The sequence below is a fragment of the Esox lucius genome, chromosome 3, assembly GCF_011004845.1.
Source record: "Esox lucius isolate fEsoLuc1 chromosome 3, fEsoLuc1.pri, whole genome shotgun sequence".
Classification (NCBI taxonomy): Eukaryota; Metazoa; Chordata; class Actinopteri; order Esociformes; family Esocidae; genus Esox; species Esox lucius.
Window position 1 is genome coordinate 24,512,665 of NC_047571.1, and position 19,157 is coordinate 24,531,821.

Below are 19,157 nucleotides of genomic sequence, written 5' to 3' on the forward strand. Positions count from 1 at the left end.
ACTCTTTTTTACCACTGTCATTACTGAGGCTAGTTGCTTCAATATGCGTGCATTTCTCTCTACCAGAACTGGAAAATACACAGCATATGTGATTTGGCCTTCGCTAAGCCTGACATGTGTGTGAGAGAGACAGAAGGAGAGAGAGAAAAAAAGCTAGACAGTGGTATGCTTCAGTGACTGGATGGCCATGCCTGCCCCTACTGATTGGAGGGAGTAAAGAAGGGAATAACAGAAGGGAAGCATCACCTAAGCAAGTATCTCTCCATCAGTCACATCCCTCATTCCTTTCTCTCCTCTACACCTTCTCCTTGTTCTCTCCATTTTGGATCCACGTGGTGTGTGCCTCAGCTCGTTCCAGCAAATTTGCATTCATTTCCCTGCAAATTACTGTGTTCCGTTCGTTACACAAAACAAGTTTATCCTTCCCTCTCGGTCCTTTTGTCGCTCTCTCTCTCTCTCTCTCTCTCTCTCTCTCTCTCTCTCTCTCTCTCCAAACAAGGCTTATCAGTAACAATGCGTGACAATCTCTACAGCATCGTCTTGTCATCTGAAATATAAACTAGGTTATAATGTATATGTACTGGTTTAAGTTGGGGAGAATATTTCAGAGTGAAGTCGTTACGATAAAAACAGATGAAGCTTCAGATGAGAGAAGAAGTCTAGTGCAGTGGATTTAGCATTCGACCCAAATGGAACCATATCTTCCTCATGGTGTGCTACTTTAAATGGAGCTTTGTTCAAACATTGTGCCCTATGTAGTGGGCAGGCTTGTATTTGGGACAGATCCTTAATGTATTCAGTACTGTACAGTGCTGTTACACCAAGCGAAGCCGACAGTCAACAAATTAACCAATTAAGCCGGCGACTGTTATTCAGCAGAGCAGCAGCTGTTTTTTTAATGGGAATCTGCAATGTTGTCGTTGTTCGCACCCTGTTTTCCATCGAGCCAGGGCCCACTGTCGTGCGACCACGTGGTTGTTGTGTTAATGGAGAGACTCTAAATGAAGCTGGGATGCCTGAGGCATGTGACTCAATCGTCACAAAGCAGCAGAGACTCCTGGCGACATAGGTTTTAGGCTCCTGGTTACAGGGTTTCCTGCTCACCCCTGTAGACGTTGGTTGGTCCTACTACATATCTAGTCGTGTGCAGGCTCCCTGGCACCGGGCAAACGCACTGCAGCGTGGAAGCAGCAGGGCTGTGAGAGAGTGCCGGGCTAGCGTAGCAAGGAGGTAATAGGATTTCACGGTTGGCACCTTTGGGCCTCGCAGCTTCAAACAGGATTTCACTTCCCCCAGGGTCCACTCAGCGTGGAGAGAGGTCCCAGCATGCTCTGCAGCAGCGGCGGGCAACAGGTGGCAAAACAGGCCCGCAATTAAGAATAAGCGAGTAAAGAAGGAAGACCCGTTTGGAACCTGCCCGGTTACGGACATTCAGTGAACACATGTATGCGGTGTATGATGGAAACAGGCTGTCAGTCTCCCTCCTGAAGGTCTGTTGTGGCCCAGGGTCTGCGTAACTGCCTGTTGTCTCCGGGAACATCTTGGTCCCTGCATGCAGCTACACCAGACGGGGGGATTTTTCTCTGGGTGCCAAGGCAGTGTGTCTTTTACTGAACCGCCCTGATGTAATTCAGCACATGTAGAAACGCCTCCAACTGTTGGTAGCTGGTGGGTTGTTCCCACTTCAAATAGAGGCCGTACCCCTTCTTCCATTCAACGTTCTGTCTTAAGCTGTCCTCCCACTCCGTCTTTCTTCTGGTCTCATGACACAGATTCATGAATATCTTGAAATAAAACCCCTTCATCACCCTCTCTCCCTCTCACTCCTACCCCCCCATCCCTTTTCTAATGCATGATGACACTGTTGACACCCACATTTGTCAGTCTGTCTTGAGAGGGGAAAAAAGCCAGATGTCTTTTTTTTTCCCATTTTGTGTTGTCTCTCACTCATCTGTCCGTCCATTTCTCTCCCCTCAGTGGAATATTGACCAGTCCACAGAGTATGTGAGTAGCTGTTCTGTAAAGTGTGACGGTTGGTTTGGCTTTATGCCGGGAATGTTCTTTCTTCCCCCATCAGCCGCATTGGTACCGTCGGGAACGCTCCGTGTGTGTGTGTGTGTGCGTGTGTGTTCCTGTTTCTTGTTTTGGGCTTGCTGATAACCAGTTGATACTTTAACCCCATCATAACTCAATCAGACCAGGGCGGTGATGGACTAACTGTGATTTACTCGGTGTGTGTTTTATTTGACATTTCTGAGATATGTGAAAACAATAACATCTAAAAACAGATATATTTATATATATACACATAAACACTCTCCAACACTACTGTGCAATATACAATTTCTTATCTACAGAGATCCTAGATGCTGCCAAGACAAAAGGGTAAAAGTAGAATATTGTCACGCTCCTTGATGATCCCTCTGTCATCATGCCTTATTATCTGCTGTCACTCCTTTATAATGCTTAAATCATTCTCCCTTATGATCTCCTGTCATACACACTCCTTCATAATCCTTATTTCATTATCCCTTATTATCTGCTGTCATAGGTACTCCTTTATAATCCTTATATCATTATCCATTATGATCTGCTGTCACATTCATTTAGCAAACCTCTATCATCCCTTAATATCTGCTGTCCTACACCTTTATCAGCCCTCTATCTTTATTCCTTATCATTATTCCATATCTACTACCATATTCATTTATCCTCCCTTAATATCTACTGTCATACTCCTTTATCATACCTCTGTTGTCATCCATTATTATATAGTGTTCCACTCCTTTATCATATCTTTTTCATCATCCCTTATTATCTACTGTTCCACTCCTTTATCATATATTTTTTTCATCATCCCTTATTATCTACTGTTCCACTCCTTTATCATACCACTATCATCATCCCTTATTATCTACTGTTCCACTCCTTTATCATACTTTTATAATCATCCCTTATTATCCACTGTTCCACTCCTTTATCATATCTCTTTCATCATCCCTTATTATCCACTGTTCCACTCCTTTATCATACCTCTATCATCATCCCTTGTTATCCACTGTTCCACTCCTTTATCATACTTTTGTAATCATCCCTTATTATCTACTGTTCCACTCCTGATTCATACCTCTATCATCATCCCTTGTAATCCTCTGTTCCACTCCTTTATCATCTCTCTTTCATCATCCCTTATTATCTACTATTACACTCATCATACTTCTATAATCATCCCTTATTATCCACTGTTCCACTCCTGTTTCATACCTCTATCATCATCTTTTATTGTCTACGGTCCCACACCTTATTATACCTCTGTTATAATGTCTTATGATGTACTGTGACAGGTTATTAATCTTCTGTGTATTGTTAACTGACTCATAGGGGGGTTTGGTTGGGATGTTACTGGTCTCTAGTCCCTATCTTACACTCACATAGACACACACACAAACGTCCTCAAAAGATTTGTTTTACCTTCAGTGTTTGTACTTTACTGTATTTATACTTGGGTATCGCTTTTCAACAGGAAAAGTTAAAAAATAGCTGGAGGACGTCTTTAACTGTGATAAGAAACACAATTTGACTTTGCCAAACAGCCCAGACGGGCAGATCAGTCCCATGGCTAAGACTAAGTCTGAAACAGTAAAACATTTCATTTCATGTGATTATAGTAATTACTTCTCCCTATAAAAGTTAAAATGTTTTATGATAATTCACCATTTTCTCTCTGCTGTCCTCCAGTCTGTCTTCAGGGCTAGAGAGGGAGAGCACAGATCAACCCCTTAAAAAGAACTGTAAAATACACACTGTCAAACACACACTATTTCTGCTTATGTAGACTGTTAAAATGTTCTTCCATGATTACGAAATTAAATCTTGGATTAGTTAGTGAATCGACATTAGGCAAATCATTCTGGGATCATAGTGGGACTAGAGGAGGGTTTTAGCAAAACTCGAAGCCTTGCAGGCTGTTAGGGCACACGACACATGCACATACCCATGGACACACGCTCATGCACAGCAGCGAGAAACATTTATGTGTGTGTGTGTGTGTCCTCTTTATGGCCTCAGTCACACACTCTGAGACACACTACAGGATGTATCCTCAGGCTTCAGGCAGTGTACAGGCACAGGGGTTTCTGTGTGTGTGTGTTTGTGTGTGTCTGTGTTAAAGTGTTCGCCGCAGTTCCAAAGCCAATGCCTCAGGATCCCTGGTGCTTTGAGAGAAAGTCCATCATCACGTCCGTCTTTTTTGTTTGCTGCTTCTGTTTATCGTTGTGTTATCGACTGTTCCATTGCCGCTGTGTTCCGCACCATGTGTTTAAATGTCTTCTGCTGCCCTGCATTGCCTGTTTCTAATTTGAGAACATATATTCCCATTGACCCGCCCATTCAAATTTTCTGTTGCAAAACATTTTTGCTGTGTTGTGACTTACTGAACATGACCCAGGTTAAAGCCAAGGCAGCATGCATGAACACTGACACATGGGGCTGTTCAGTTCCTGTTCTTCTGTTTCTGTGTGTATATTTGTTCGGTTTAAGGGTTAAGTAAGTGCCTTATGGTGACAGAGGGCTTTTTAAAAAACCTTTCTCCGTGTGTGCCATCAGTGTTGAACTTGCCTTATATAACAACCCTGAATTTGCAAAAAACTATTTACACTGGAGGTGGATGGAGAAGGGTGTGTGTGTGGGTGTGGGTGTGTGTGTGGGTGTGGGTGTGTGTGTGGGTGTGTGTGCACGTACATAAGCGATTGCGTATGTGCTTGTTTTACTATTCTTGTGAGAACCAACAGTCCCAGCAAGGAAAATAAAATGAGGAAAACCTGACCTTAGAATGTCCTTAAAAGCAAAAAGGTCATGTTATGCTTAGGTGCTAGGTGAGGTAAAGCAACTGGGGTTGGGGTTCTAACTAGGGTTAGGTTTAGGAGTTAGGGTTGTTTTGTTTTACCCATATTATATCAGGGTAGTTGACTGAGAATACGTTCTCATTTTCAGCCACAACCTAAAAGCAATAATGTTAAACTTCCCAGCTCAGGGACAGAATGATTTATGTTCTTGTCGGCTCCGGGATTCAATCTAGAAACATTTTGGTTACTGGTCAGATGCACTTGCCTTGTTTCTTCTTACTAGAATTCTAGGTGAATTCCAAAATGTTAATACATGCTGGTGGTATTTTAGCATAGTATTTTACATTGTTGTCTTTATTTATTATTTAGCATTCCTTTAAAATTTAAGAATAACTTTGTAAACATCTATTATTACTTGCGCTTCTGAAAACCTGTTAATTTTTACACAGAATTTCTATTTGTTTTATTACAACTTTCAAATTGCTTAGAACACTGTACAAGATCAGGAAAAACACATTTAATATAAAATTTATAAAACATGAATAAATATGTTTTAATCTTATTCATGGATTTAAACAAGGCTACAGTAGGGGTAAGGTTAAGGTTAGGGATTTCTAATGGCAGTCACAAGGATAGTAAGACACGTGTGTGTGCGTGTGTGTGTGTGCACACTATGTGTCAGTGTCGATGTGTTTCTGTGTGAAGGGAAGGCGTTTCATTGGATAAGGCGTGTCGCTCCGTACAACCGGAGGGGGTTGACCTTTAACACCTGACACCTAACCCTTGACCTGTGTTCGTTCTCTCAGGAGGCCATCATTACTGGTCTGCACTCTGAGACCACCTACTCTGTCACCGTTGCAGCCTACACCACCAAGGGAGATGGAGCGCGCACCAAAGCTAAAGTCATCACTACCACCGGAGCAGGTTAGATATAGCTAACGGGGAAGTGCTCACCTTTAACCCTTCGAAAATGTCTGACTTGCACATATTGAGTTATTGGACAGTCCGTAGGGATTCCAGTGGGTTAGCAGGAGGTGATATGTAAAACGTGGGTTGTGCTTAGACAGGCGGCCCAATTCTGATCTATTTTCCAGAAACAGTTTTTTGGCCAATGGCCTTGAATCTGCTCCCTGCAGATCGTTTCTCAGAGCTGATTTTTTTCTTAGAAAACAGGGAACTTGACAGAGTGATTATCACTAGCAGCGAAGTAACACTCAGACATCTCAGTGTTGTTTGTCTCACGGACATATGGTGCGGGCATTGAGGAGGATTGGTGAAGCTTTCCTCAGAGGCTTTATGAAAATGACCATGTGTCTGGGTCTCTCTGTCACCCCTCAGTCCCAGGACGACCCACCATGATGATCAGCACTACCATCGGGAACACAGCTCTGATCCAGTGGCAGCCTCCTAAAGACATCGTGGGAGAACTGATGAGCTACCAGTTGCAGTACAAATGCCAGGAGGACACGGTAATTGGACGTGTCATTTTGTCTTTATGACATTATATAGAGGTCTTCATGACATTGTATAGAGGTCTTCATGACATTGTATAGAGGTCTTCATGACATTGTATAGATGTCTTCATGACATTGTATAGAGGTCTTCATGACATTGTATAGAGGTCTTCATGACATTGTATAGGTCTTCATGACATTGTATAGAGGTCTTCATGACATTGTATAGAGATCTTCATGACATTGTATAGGTCTTCATGACATTGTATATGTCTTCATGACATTGTATAGGTCTTCATGACATTGTATAGGTCTTCATGACATTATATAGAGGTCTTCATGACATTGTATAGAGGTCTTCATGACATTGTATAGAGGTCTTCATGACATTGTATAGGTCTTCATGACATTGTATAGATGTCTTCATGACATTGTATAGAGGTCTTCATGACATTGTTTGGCTCTTTTCTCAACCCCTGGTCTAATGCTGTAGTACTGGTTATTGAGGTGCTATGCTATTTTTCGGAATCTAATAAAAAAAACTAAAAAAAAACATTAAGTGCCACTTTGCAAAAATGCGTGTTAAAGATGCACTCAGGTGTTTTAAGCAAGCCAAATTTGTATGCTAACAAGTGGATTCCTAAATTATGAAAAAAAAAAGTGACTTAGTGGATGACATAGCACTCAGAAACGAGCACCACATTAAACACTCCACAGTGCATCTTGAAGAAAAATGTGCCAAATCTAGCTATTAAAATGTTTTCCTTTCAGACCTATACCTCGCGGGAGTTCAAAAGCACGGACAACCACTACACTGTCACCGGCCTACACAAGGGCGCCACCTACGTGTTCAGACTGAGCGCCAGTAACCGGGCCGGGATTGGAGAAGCCTATGTCAAGGAGATCAGCACGCAAGAGGACACGCCTAGCGGGTTCCCATTAAACCTCCGTGTGACCGGGTATGTGTGTGTGTGTGTGTGCGCGCACGGTTATGCGGTGTTTATTTCCAAGGCTGTGAATAACGAGTAGTGTCAAAACCCCCCAGCCTGACCACATCGACCACCCAGCTGTCATGGGACCCCCCAGCTCTGCCGGAGAGGAATGGCAAGATAGTACAATACATTGTGGTGTACAGAGACATTAACGACCAGAACAACAGCACTAACAGGTACAAACATGGGATGGTGTGTGTGTGTGTGTGTGTGTGTGTACATTTCCATCTGTTTTATTGTCTGACCTGTAAAGTGTTCGTTACACAATCAAATGTGTTGTTATCTTCCCAGGACGTCAGACACTCGCATGACGATCCACGGGCTGAAACCTGACACCACCTACGACATCAGAGTCCAGGCCTTCACCAGTAAAGGAGGAGGACCTATCAGCCCCAGTATACAGAGCAGAACCATGTCCACCTCGCCCGGTGAGACACACACAAACACACACACACACACACACACATACATGCACAGAGACACACACACACACACACACAAATACATCCACACACAAATACATGCACAGAGAGACACACACACACATAAACATATACATGCACAGAGACACACACACACATAAACATATACATGCACTGAGACACACACACATAAACATATACATGCACAGAGACACACACACACACACACACACACATAAACATATACATGCACAGAGACACACACACATAAACATATACATGCACAGAGACACACACACACACACATAAACATATACATGCACAGAGACACACACACACACACATAAACATATACATGCACAGAGACACACACACATAAACATATACATGCACAGAGACACACACACACACACACATAAACATATACATGCACAGAGACACACACACATAAACATATACATGCACAGAGACACACACACACACACATAAACATATACATGCACAGAGACACACACACATAAACATATACATGCACAGAGACACACACACACACATAAACATATACATGCACAGAGACACACACACACACACATAAACATATACATGCACAGAGACACACACACACACATAAACATATACATGCACAGAGACACACACACACATAAACATATACATGCACAGAGACACACACACACATAAACATATACATGCACTGAGACACACACACACTGATGCCATAATGGAACACAGTTTAGGCCTTGCCCAGAACTGAATGATCAAGGTCAGTGGATAACTCAGCCCATAAACTTACATAAACTAAGAAAATCAGCCCATAAACTAACAGCAATTTGGCTTTGGTGAACTTAGAAGGTCTATTTCCTTTATTTTTGGAAGAACTGGACACTGTACCCCAATACTTTAAACTATTTCGCTAAGCTACCAATATGTAAATTGAAAGCTGCATAAAGGAGGTCTGGCTCCTGGTATAAAGTAGAAAAACGTATCTCCCAGGAGTGTTATCCCTTTAAACCCCATCTCCCCTACCTGGAAACTCCTCTTCTCTCCACTGCAAAGTACCTGAGGAGCCACTTATTGATTTAGAGAGCTTTAATCTAGTTACACGCTACATTCACAGTGAACTGCACCAGTCCTCTTACCCAGCCAAGCACACACAGACCGCTTCCCTCATTGCCACTTATGTTGACCTTTACAATACTAGATATATTATTTAGCGCCAGATACGGCTATTTGGGGGCACGGAGTTCTAGTTACAACCAGTTCTGCTTAACTGTATTGTACATTTCATGGTAGTCGTGGTGAACTTGAGTTGTTGAATATTTGAGATGAAAAGGAACAAAATGCTTTAGGGCTTCAAGCTTGTTTGAAAGTATCACTTTCCGTAACTGAGGTTGAGTTAGTAATTATCTGAACACTACTTTACCGGGTTCAGCGTTCGCCACAAGCTTCGGTGTCAAAGCTGTCATGAAGACCTCAGTCCTGCTCACATGGGAAGTGCCAGAAAACTACAAGTCCCAAGTGCCTTTCAAGGTAAGCCTCATGTAAAAAATGATTTGCGTGTCTGAGTGAGTGACAGAGATTCCCTATGTGTGTTTGGTTGTGTGTGTGTTGCGTTGTCTGAATTCCTTGTTTGAAGTAAAGTTGTTTGTGTTTTAAGGTAAAGCACTGAAATGTCTATGCGTGCATTAGTGTTTGTGTGTAACCCAGACGTTGTGTAACGCGGGAGTGTTTTCTGTCTACCTAGATCCTGTACAACCAGCAGAGTGTTGAGGTACAGGGGAACCTGAAGAGGAAGCTGATAACTCGTCTCCAGCCAGACACAGACTACAGCTTTGTGTTGATGTCCAGAGGGAACAGTGCCGGAGGTCTACAGCAGCAGGTCTCCATCAGGACGGCCCCAGACCTCCTCAAGACCAAACCTGTCCTCTACTCCCCCCAGCAGAACCAGGGAGGGAAGCTCACCATAGACCTACCCAAAGTACAGACCATTGCTCAAGTCAGGTTAGTACTGTACTCCTGGTTAGTGCCTAAGAACTGGTTAAATAAACAATGAATTGGCAGTGTGTTTTTAAACTCTGTTTAATTAAGTGTTGGGCAGTATTCATAACGAGTATGCATTTTACTTTGAAGTACTGCTGAAACTGAGGTTTTGTCAGACAGCATAGACTGCAACTCTACAGCCTACAACTCAGCATAGACTGCAACTCTACAACTCTAGCTGGAGAGTACAGCCATAGAAGGCTGGCTGGCAAGGACTAAAGTCCCAGTTCAATTAAAACCCCAAATTCTCCTATTTCTGGCATGATATTTCCACACAATAAGGTAAAAATAACACTTGGACATTTGAAAATTGCAAATAAAATACAATTATAATGCTTTTTTTGTGCACGAGTTGTTTGGAATTTCAGCCTGTTTGGCTGAGGTGATAAGTCAGTGTCAAGGCTGATTGATGACAATAGTAGACATCTCTAATATTAAAGCAACCTAATGTGAATAAATGATGACCATAAACACTGCAGAAAGGAACAGTACTGACTGTAATGACATTTTCTTCTGTGTTGTTTCAGCAGTGTCGGGAAAAGGCCTGCTTTACGTCGTTGTCACATCATGCTTTAAATGTTCAATAATCTTTATTTATTATTTTGTTAACCTCTTTTCATAATTTCAGATTTTAGTCTCTCTTAATAATTTCAATTTTTATCCAGAATTACTTACTTACATTTGGGATTGCATGAATGTAGCGCCCTATATAACCTCACCATTCATTTTGGTAATAATCCATCCAAATGAAACCAGCCCCAGAGTGGCTCAGGATGAGTTCTCTTCATCCATCTAAGCAGTTTTCTTGGACGGAGTATTTAGGCCGAAAGCCCTCCTAAGAAACAGACTAAAAAGTAGCAGAAACCCTGTCAAAGCAGCAAACCGAGAGAGCAAATAATCCTTGTACTGTACCATCTGCTCCAAGTCCATTCCTCTACTGCAGCCCAGGCTTCAGTCCAGCCTTCGGTTATATTCATCCCAGCACCAGCACATTGTCAAGACTTTTTATAATCTGGAACATTTTGGTCAATTTACAAAGCCTTAAATGTACTTTATGTCCCAAATGGCACCCTATTAACAGTATAGCATACTACTTTTGATCAGGGTACATAGGTCAGAGAGCGCTATATAGGGTGCGCCATTTGGGACGCACACAGGATAGAACCTTTCTATCACCCTGTTCCACCAGTCGCCAGGGCAAGCAAGGTTAGGTCTGGGCGCAGTGCTCTGATTGGAGAAAAGATTACTGTGCTGCAGAGCACGGCAAGGATTTCACACGCGCACACACACACACACACACACACACACACACACACACACACACTGTGAGCAGGGGTGCAGATTGACAGTGTAACTGCAGCAGGTGATTGAGTAGTACAGATCTTGTTAGACATGTCTTCTACTCTGAAACGAACAGAAAGATCACACAGCTGGAGCAGAACAGAAGGAGGATGGGAGAAACGGCAGTGTGGAGCTGTCGGTCCTCGCATGAGGGCTGGCTGTTCAACTGGCTGAAGTCTGCAGTGCAGAGCAAAACTTTAAACTAGTGAACAGACAGACAGAGAGACAGACAGAGAGACGGGGGAGACGGAGCAGTGCAACATACTGCATCTGTTCTGCTTGCAAGGACCAGAATGTACTTTCAAGTCGATCTGTGCTTGGCAGCCAAAACCCACACACTGTGTAGTGATGGTGTACCTGTTGAATTTCCGTTTTGAACTGGCAACCGTGTTGTTGTGTTGCTAGGTGGTACTACATTGTGGTGGTACCAATATCTCAGTCGTCGCGGAGATGGGAGAATCCTGACGAGATGGACCTAGATGAGGTGAGTTGTCATAGTGGGAGTATTTATTGGTTCTTCACATTCAGACATTATTGTATACCGATTAACAGAAAAATACTATTCTGCTGAACACTCCCTGACCTCCAACGTCTGATCTTGAACCTGTTTTCCCTAACCCCTTCAGTTGTTGGAGTCCGGTGAGGGTCCGGTCCTTCGGCGCCGGCGCCAGGTAGAGTCCACCCGACCGTACATCGCTGCCAAGCTGTCCTCGCTGCCTACCACCTTCACGCTAGGAGATGAGAAGAGGTACAACGGCTTCTACAACAGGCCCCTGCCGGGACAGCAGCAGTATCTGGCCTTTATCCTGGCTGCCCTGAAGGAGCAGGACCAGGACAACAGTGACAGACATGTAAGGAACTGACGCACACACACACACACACACACACTCCAGTGCAGGGGACTGACAGTAGGATGTGGTCTCAGCAGAACCCCGCGGGGGAACCCTTGACATGGAAGTTATTGCAGCAGAAACTTGGTAAGGGTAGGAGAACACATACCTCCTCCTCTACCTCCTCCTCATATACCTCCTTCACTTCTAACCCCTCCTCATCTACCTCCTCCGGCTTTCCTCCCGTGCCCTTTTCCTCTTACTGTTCAACCTCCTTGTTTAACTTCTCCTTCTCCTCCTGTTCTACCTCCTCCCCCTGCTCATTTAACCTTTCGTCTCCCTCCTCATCTACTTCCTTCTCTACCTCCTCATCTACTTCCTTCTCTCCCTCCTCATCTACTTCCATCTCTACCTCCTCATCTACTTCCTTCTCTCCCTCCTCATCTACTTCCATCTCTACCTCCTCATCTACTTCCTTCTCTCCCTCCTCATCTACTTCCATCTCTACCTCCTCATCTACTTCATTCTCTACCTCCTCATCTACTTCCTTCTCTACCTCCTCATCGTGCTCCTCTATTTCATCGTCCTTATTTACCTCCTTATCTACATCCTCCTCTTCCTCCTCCTTCCTCCTCTTAATCAGTCTCCTCTCCTCCTTCATTTACCTCTTCATCTACCTCCTCTTTCTCCTCCTCTTCCTCATCTACCACTTCCTCTTCTGCCCTCCTCTTCCTCCTCATCTATTTGCTTCTATGTCCTTCCTCTCTGTTCTAGTGTAGGCAGAGCAGTAGTAAACCTGAAGCCTGGTCTTAACTGTCCCCAAAAGTCCCATCATGCATCTGCTGCCTTGTCTTTAAGATGCAAAAAGGGGGAGAGTGATTGAGACCGAAGTGAGTGTGGGTTGGATGGAGAGAGTGGGTTACAGGGGGTGGATATGTCTTACGTCAAAAAAGACAGTTAAACCGATCTCCCTTTTCAAGCACACAGAAAACCATTTCCGATCCAATCAATCGAGCTTCATCTAGTGTGTAATGTAATGTGACATCCAATAACCAACCAACAATGATAAACTACCTAGCATCATCTGAGTTGTTAGGTTGTTAAAAAGTATGTCGATGTTCCTCCAAGCGACTGAGGCGCGTGTCGCCTGTAAAGGTTTTTACTAAGCTGATCTACTGAGATGCTAACCTGAGGTAAAACATGGTCCTCAGATACTACCTGCCCACAGGCCTCAATCTACTCCTCTACCAACCGGGCCCAGGAGAATGAGACTACAGCTAAAATAGTAAATGACTTGTCTTTACAGCTTCAATCTGCCCTCCAAGCCAGCCCAGTGCGCATCACACAGTAGAGTATCTGTTTAATAAGCTTGCGTATATCATGTAACCCAGCCTTAAAGCACCACAAGCAGGCAGGAAGACAGTGGTGACAGCCAGGAGAGAGAAATGGCAAAGAAAGACAGACAGACACAGAGAGAGGGACAACAATGTAGAAAGACACAGACAGAGAGAGCGCGACAGAGGCCAAGAGAAAGGGGAAAGATAGAGAAGAGAGAAAGCGAGATAGTGTGTGTTCCTCATGTAAATGAGGAAGTGGGCCTGGAGGCAGATAAACACACCAGTGGGACTGTGAAATGGGATGAGAGATGCTGCTTGACTATCAACACTATCAACAGTATCATTTAACGGCAAGCACAGACAGAGAAAGAGGGTATGACAATGTGACGGAGGGACGAAAGGTGGACGGCAGGAGTAAGAGAAAGGAGAGGAGGGGAGAGGAGCCTGGGTGGGGAGATACTTTCCTGAATTCAGGACAAAATGCGAATAGGAAGTTTGTTTTTAAGTGATTTTCCATTTTGTAGTGCTTTTGTATGTACAGTTAGTCATGGAAATATCTGTAGTGCTTTCCTCACCCCTCGGTCGGCACAAACCCTGTATTCCATAGACCTTATTGAGTTTAACAAGTGTATTTACAGTGCTATTGGAAGGTACTGAGACCGTCTCATTCTCCAAATGTCATTGTGTCGTAGACTTCATTTATTATTGAATACATTTTGTTTATGCCTTCAATCTACATGGGATATCCCATAATGACAAAGCAACATTTTTTATTTGTGCCAATTTAAAAAAAGAAATATTTTAATAATGTAAAGGCATAGATCTGTCACTAGGGTAACTTTCAATACAGTAACTGTACGCTAGGGTGACTGTCAGGAGGGTAACTATGTCACTATAGCCACACACACACACACACACACACACACACACACACACCTGTTAAGCCCTTCTGTTCCAGAATCTCCCTGACTGTGTCTCTTCCAGATCCTTTCTGTTTAATCTTTCCAATTAATATATGTGTCCTGCTTGTTTAATAGCAGTGTTTGAGTGTGTGTGTTTGTGTGATAAAAGTAGAGTGCTACAATGCCTAATGATCCAGATTACCTCCCGTTCCGCCCTACGGACCTAGTGCATGCTGGGTGATGGAGAGGAGAGAAAGGGCTGCTCTCTTTTACTGTCTTTCCAGCTCTCTCTTCCTCCTTTCCTGGGCAGATAAAACAGGCCCAGTGAGCAGTAATGCTGTCTGACACCTCCTTCTGTCTTTCACCCCCCTTTGCCTTTTCACTGATCTGAGGAGGAAGGAGCTGGGAGATGTCTTATTTAAAACTTCAGGGAATAGCCTCCCTCCTCCCCCACATCCCCCTTCCTCCGTCACGGTGTGAACACTAATGAAGAGGAGATGAGTCCTCTCCCAACCCCATTTATTTCAAATCCCAATACACACTGACACTCTCTGTTCTCCTTATATTCTTATATTTTCTCTCTCTCTCTCTCTCTCTCTCTCTCTCTCTTTCTCTCTCCCTCTCTTCTCTCTTTGTCGCCTGATGTCTGCTCTCTGTGGCTGCTGAACGTTTAGGATGTTGTTGAGGCTGTATTTGAGACGTCCAAGGCATCTTACCTACTGTGTGAATGTTGTCTCCCCCCGGTAGAGGACCTTCTCAGCCAGCCCGTACTCAGACCCCATCCAAGTGTCTCCCAACGTGGCCAAGAGTGTTGAGCAGCCGGAGATGCTGTGGGTGATGGGCCCTGTCCTGGCCGTGGTGCTCATCATCATCATCGTCATCGCCATACTGCTTTTCAAGAGGTGAGAAAGTGTGTGCGCGCGCGTGTGTGTGTGTGTGTCAGACACTGCCTGGATGCGGGCTATCTGTTGTTGTATTAGTAATTGGCTATGAACAGACCGGCCTTTGCCCTCGGGTGATTCCCAACCCCTGAACTCAGTCACCTCCTAACGTTACTTTAGAGATGTTTCCTGGATGGCAGCGTATTCTCACTGTGGTGTTCTCGTTTTGACGCAAGAGAGGAGAGGATAAGTCGTTTTCTACTCGCTCTTCTCGTGCTCTTTAACCGTTATTATTCCGTCTTTAGCAGCAACAGGACCGGTCCTGAAACAGGTCATTTAAGAAGCCATGTCTGCCACATACACTTTACTATTCCTATTCAAAATAGTATTTTACCTAAACATCATCCCAACTGTAACTCCACCCGAAACCCCTGAGCTGAAAATAGTGTTTCCTCATTGGGACCAGTGAAATGTAAATGTCCCTTCTGTTAGTACACTTGCTGGGATTCATAAATACACATGCAGACACCCTGCACCCCCATTAACCACTGTTGACTCCAGCCTCCACCCTGTCACTGCCCCTCCTCCACCCCCATTAACCACTGTTGACTCCAGCCTCCACCCTGTCACTGCCCCTCCTCCACCCCCATTAACCACTGTTGACTCCAGCCTCCACCCTGTCACTGCACCTCCTCCACCCCCATTAACCACTGTTGACTCCAGCCTCCACCCTGTCACTGCCCCTCCTCCACCCCCATTAACCACTGTTGACTCCAGCCTCCACCCTGTCACTGCCCCTCCTCCACCCCCATTAACCATTGTTGACTCCAGCCTCCACCCTGTCACTGCCCCTCCTCCACCCCCATTAACCACTGTTGACTCCAGCCTCCACCCTGTCACTGACTCTCCTCCACCCCCATTAACCACTGTTGACTCCAGCCTCCACCCTGTCACTGCCCCTCCTCCACCCCCATTAACCACTGTTGACTCCAGCCTCCACCCTGTCACTGCCCCTCCTCCACCCCCATTAACCACTGTTGACTCCAGCCTCCACCCTGTCACTGCCCCTCCTCCACCCCCATTAACCACTGTTGACTCCAGCCTCCACCCTGTCACTGCCCCTCCTCCACCCCCATTAACCACTGTTGACTCCAGCCTCCACCCTGTCACTGCCTCTCCTCCACCCCCATTAACCACTGTTGACTCCAGCCTCCACCCTGTCACTGCCCCTCCTCCACCCCCATTAACCACTGTTGACTCCAGCCTCCACCCTGTCACTGCCCCTCCTCCACCCCCATTAACCACTGTTGACTCCAGCCTCCACCCTGCCACTGACTCTCTGCAGCTCCACCGATTAAAACAGGCCAGGTCTATCTCTGTCTGTCTGACTCTGTCTCAGTTCGTCCTGTCTGTCTGACTCGGTCTCAGTTCGTCTCTGTCTGTCTGTGTTAGGGACAGCCAGACAGACCAGACTAGACTGACAGTAGCTAGTGTGGAAGCAGCACACCTGTAGACATGTTTAAGAGAACATTGATAGTCTGCTTGTACCACGGTTGCCTGGGACTTACTAGCCTCAAGATTGTTGGTTCAAGTCCCAGCCCAACTGCTTCTCCCTCTGTCACTACAGACTCTGATCATGAATTAATCCTCCGTGTCTTTCCTCCTCCTTCCCTCTGCTATCTGTCTGATTGAAAGCAGCAAACAGGAGAGGTGGGTATTTTCTGTCTTATGCCGGCTCCAACTAACCTCCATGAATAATCCTGATGTGTTCAGTCCTGTTTCACCTGATTTTCTGTCTGAAAATTAGGTGTACTACGCTCATATGTTTGTACACTGTAAAATCTCTGTGTAGTTTTAACTTACAAAGATAAGCTGAATCTGGGTATTCTAAGTTAACTTGTGCAATCAAGTGATTAGTGAATCGCTTGATTAGTTAGTTAGTGATATTTGTTGTTCGAGCTGGACTCTTCATTAGAAGTAGCTTGTCTTTAAACAATGCAATGTTTTACAGTGTATTAACTGTTGCATGTCCCACCTCCAGTGCTATGCTGTGTCCTGTTGAGATGTCCTGTCTTGTGGCTGTGGAGGTTCTTTATGTGACTGTCCTGTGCACAGTGGTGGCGTGGTGTGTTTTACTGATATCTGTATGAACACACACACACACACACACACTTACCCCTCAAGGTTGATCCCACTCTGAATGGTCTGACTGTGTCTGAATGTCCCTTTGTCTACTAGGCCAATGAGACAGGCCCGATTCCCTACATAGAGCACTGATAGGACCCTTAGAGCTCCTCCTAGGGCTCATCTACATGTTCAATATAGAGCTCTTCCTAGGGCTCATCCACAGGCTCAATATAGAGCTCTTCCTAGGGCTCATCCACAGGCTCAATATAGAGCTCTTCCTCGGGCTCATCCACAGGCTCAATATAGAGCTCTTCCTAGGGCTCATCTACATGCTCAATATAGAGCTCTTCCTAGGGCTCATCCACAGGCTCAATATAGAGCTCTTCCTAGGGCTCATCCACAGGCTCAATATAGAGCTCTTCCTCGGGCTCATCCACAGGCTCAATATAGAGCTCTTCCTAGGGCTCATCCACAGGCTCAATATAGAGCTCTTCCTCGGGCTCATCCACAGGCTCAATATAGAGCTCTTCCTAGGGCTCATCCACAGGCTCAATATAGAGCTCTTCCAAGGGCTCATCCACAGGCTCAATATAGAGCTCTTCCGAGGGCTCATCCACAGGCTCAATATAGAGCTCTTCCTAGGGCTCATCCACAGGCTCAATATAGAGCTCTTCCTCGGGCTCATCCACAGGCTCAATATAGAGCTCTTCCTAGGGCTCATCTACATGCTCAATATAGAGCTCTTCCTAGGGCTCATCCACAGGCTCAATATAGAGCTCTTCCAGGGGCTCATCCACAGGCTCAATATAGAGCTCTTCCGAGGGCTCATCCACAGGCTCAATATAGAGCTCTTCCTAGGGCTCATCCACAGGCTCAATATAGAGCTCTTCCTGGGGCTCTTCCTAGAGCTCATCGTAGGGGGTCATCATAGAGGTCATCATAGGGTTCTGGAATATGTGTTGTTCTCTGTGGGGAACAGGTTGCCATATTCTCAGCCTGTATTGAAATTCACTCATTGTCTGAAGATGTCATTCTCCTTAGCAACACTGGCAGCAGAGTCTGAACAAAGGTTCTCTTCATTAAAAGAAAACACACAACCTGGCACACACAGACACACACAGACACACACAGACACACACAGACACACACAGACACACACAGACACACAGACGGTACCCTTATATTGAGTTAATGATGAATAATGTAATACCTCCATGTAATCCTAGGTTTATGTTAGCCTGGGTCTATGGCATGAGGTGGGCTGTGGATAGAGACCATCTCACACACACACACACACACACACACACACACGTGCATGCTGTTTTGTTCCGCGCTTCCAAGGAGATCACACAGACCTGGTCTATCAGCCAGCAGCAGATATATGCTTCCCAAACGGCACACTATCCCCATATAGTGCACTACTAAGAATTAATCTACTGGTCATAGATAGTGTGTTTTGAAGGGATTAGAGTGCCATTTGGATCATGCCGAGGGTCTGGCCAAGGTGTGAGTAGAGAGGAAAGAGATTGTTGTCTGAGATTTGCTGGCGGTAACACTGTGCTAACATTAACTAGTATTAGCCCCTGCACTGGAACATCTGATAACTGGTCCTGGGGCCAGGCACTTCCTGGTAAAGCAGGCAATGCTAGCTACACACACACACACACACCGTGGCATTGCTTTGTGTAGACGCTGGACTGTCTAACGCAGCGTCTCTGAACTTGCAAATGGAGCGCAGTGAGATGTGACATTTCTACAGGCGCCTCGACATTTCCATTTTCCCATTTCTATTCAGGAGACCAGGCTTGTGGTTGTTCAGTGTGCCTGCCGAGGACATAGACCGTGTCTGTCTCCACACTGGAGACGGTTGGCTTGTCTTAGTTCACAGAGCTAAGCTCTCTAGTGGATTTAGACTGAGTTTAGGAAACCCCAGGCCGGATCTGGGCTGGTTTAGACTGAGTTTAGGAAA

General features: G+C 45.1%; 1 protein-coding gene across 23 annotated transcripts in view; it reads left to right on the forward strand.

Moving 5' to 3' along the window:
* The window catches only part of LOC105022906 (receptor-type tyrosine-protein phosphatase F), a 205,079-nt gene that overhangs the window by 163,553 nt on the left and 22,369 nt on the right, over nt 1-19,157 (forward strand). For 9 of the 23 annotated variants that reach the window (XM_034291382.1, XM_034291381.1, XM_029118703.2 and 6 more), the window contains 12 exons: nt 1,978-2,004; nt 5,651-5,768; nt 6,183-6,313; nt 7,070-7,257; nt 7,344-7,466; nt 7,582-7,718; nt 9,163-9,260; nt 9,475-9,731; nt 11,517-11,595; nt 11,738-11,962; nt 14,928-15,082; nt 16,760-16,771. In XM_034291382.1, the coding sequence (XP_034147273.1) occupies nt 1,978-2,004; nt 5,651-5,768; nt 6,183-6,313; nt 7,070-7,257; nt 7,344-7,466; nt 7,582-7,718; nt 9,163-9,260; nt 9,475-9,731; nt 11,517-11,595; nt 11,738-11,962; nt 14,928-15,082; nt 16,760-16,771 (1,550 nt within the window). The remainder of the gene's footprint in view (nt 1-1,977; nt 2,005-5,650; nt 5,769-6,182; nt 6,314-7,069; nt 7,258-7,343; nt 7,467-7,581; nt 7,719-9,162; nt 9,261-9,474; nt 9,732-11,516; nt 11,596-11,737; nt 11,963-14,927; nt 15,083-16,759; nt 16,772-19,157) is intronic. The other 14 variants (XM_034291383.1, XM_029118704.2, XM_029118706.2 and 11 more) reach the window with 3 other exon arrangements.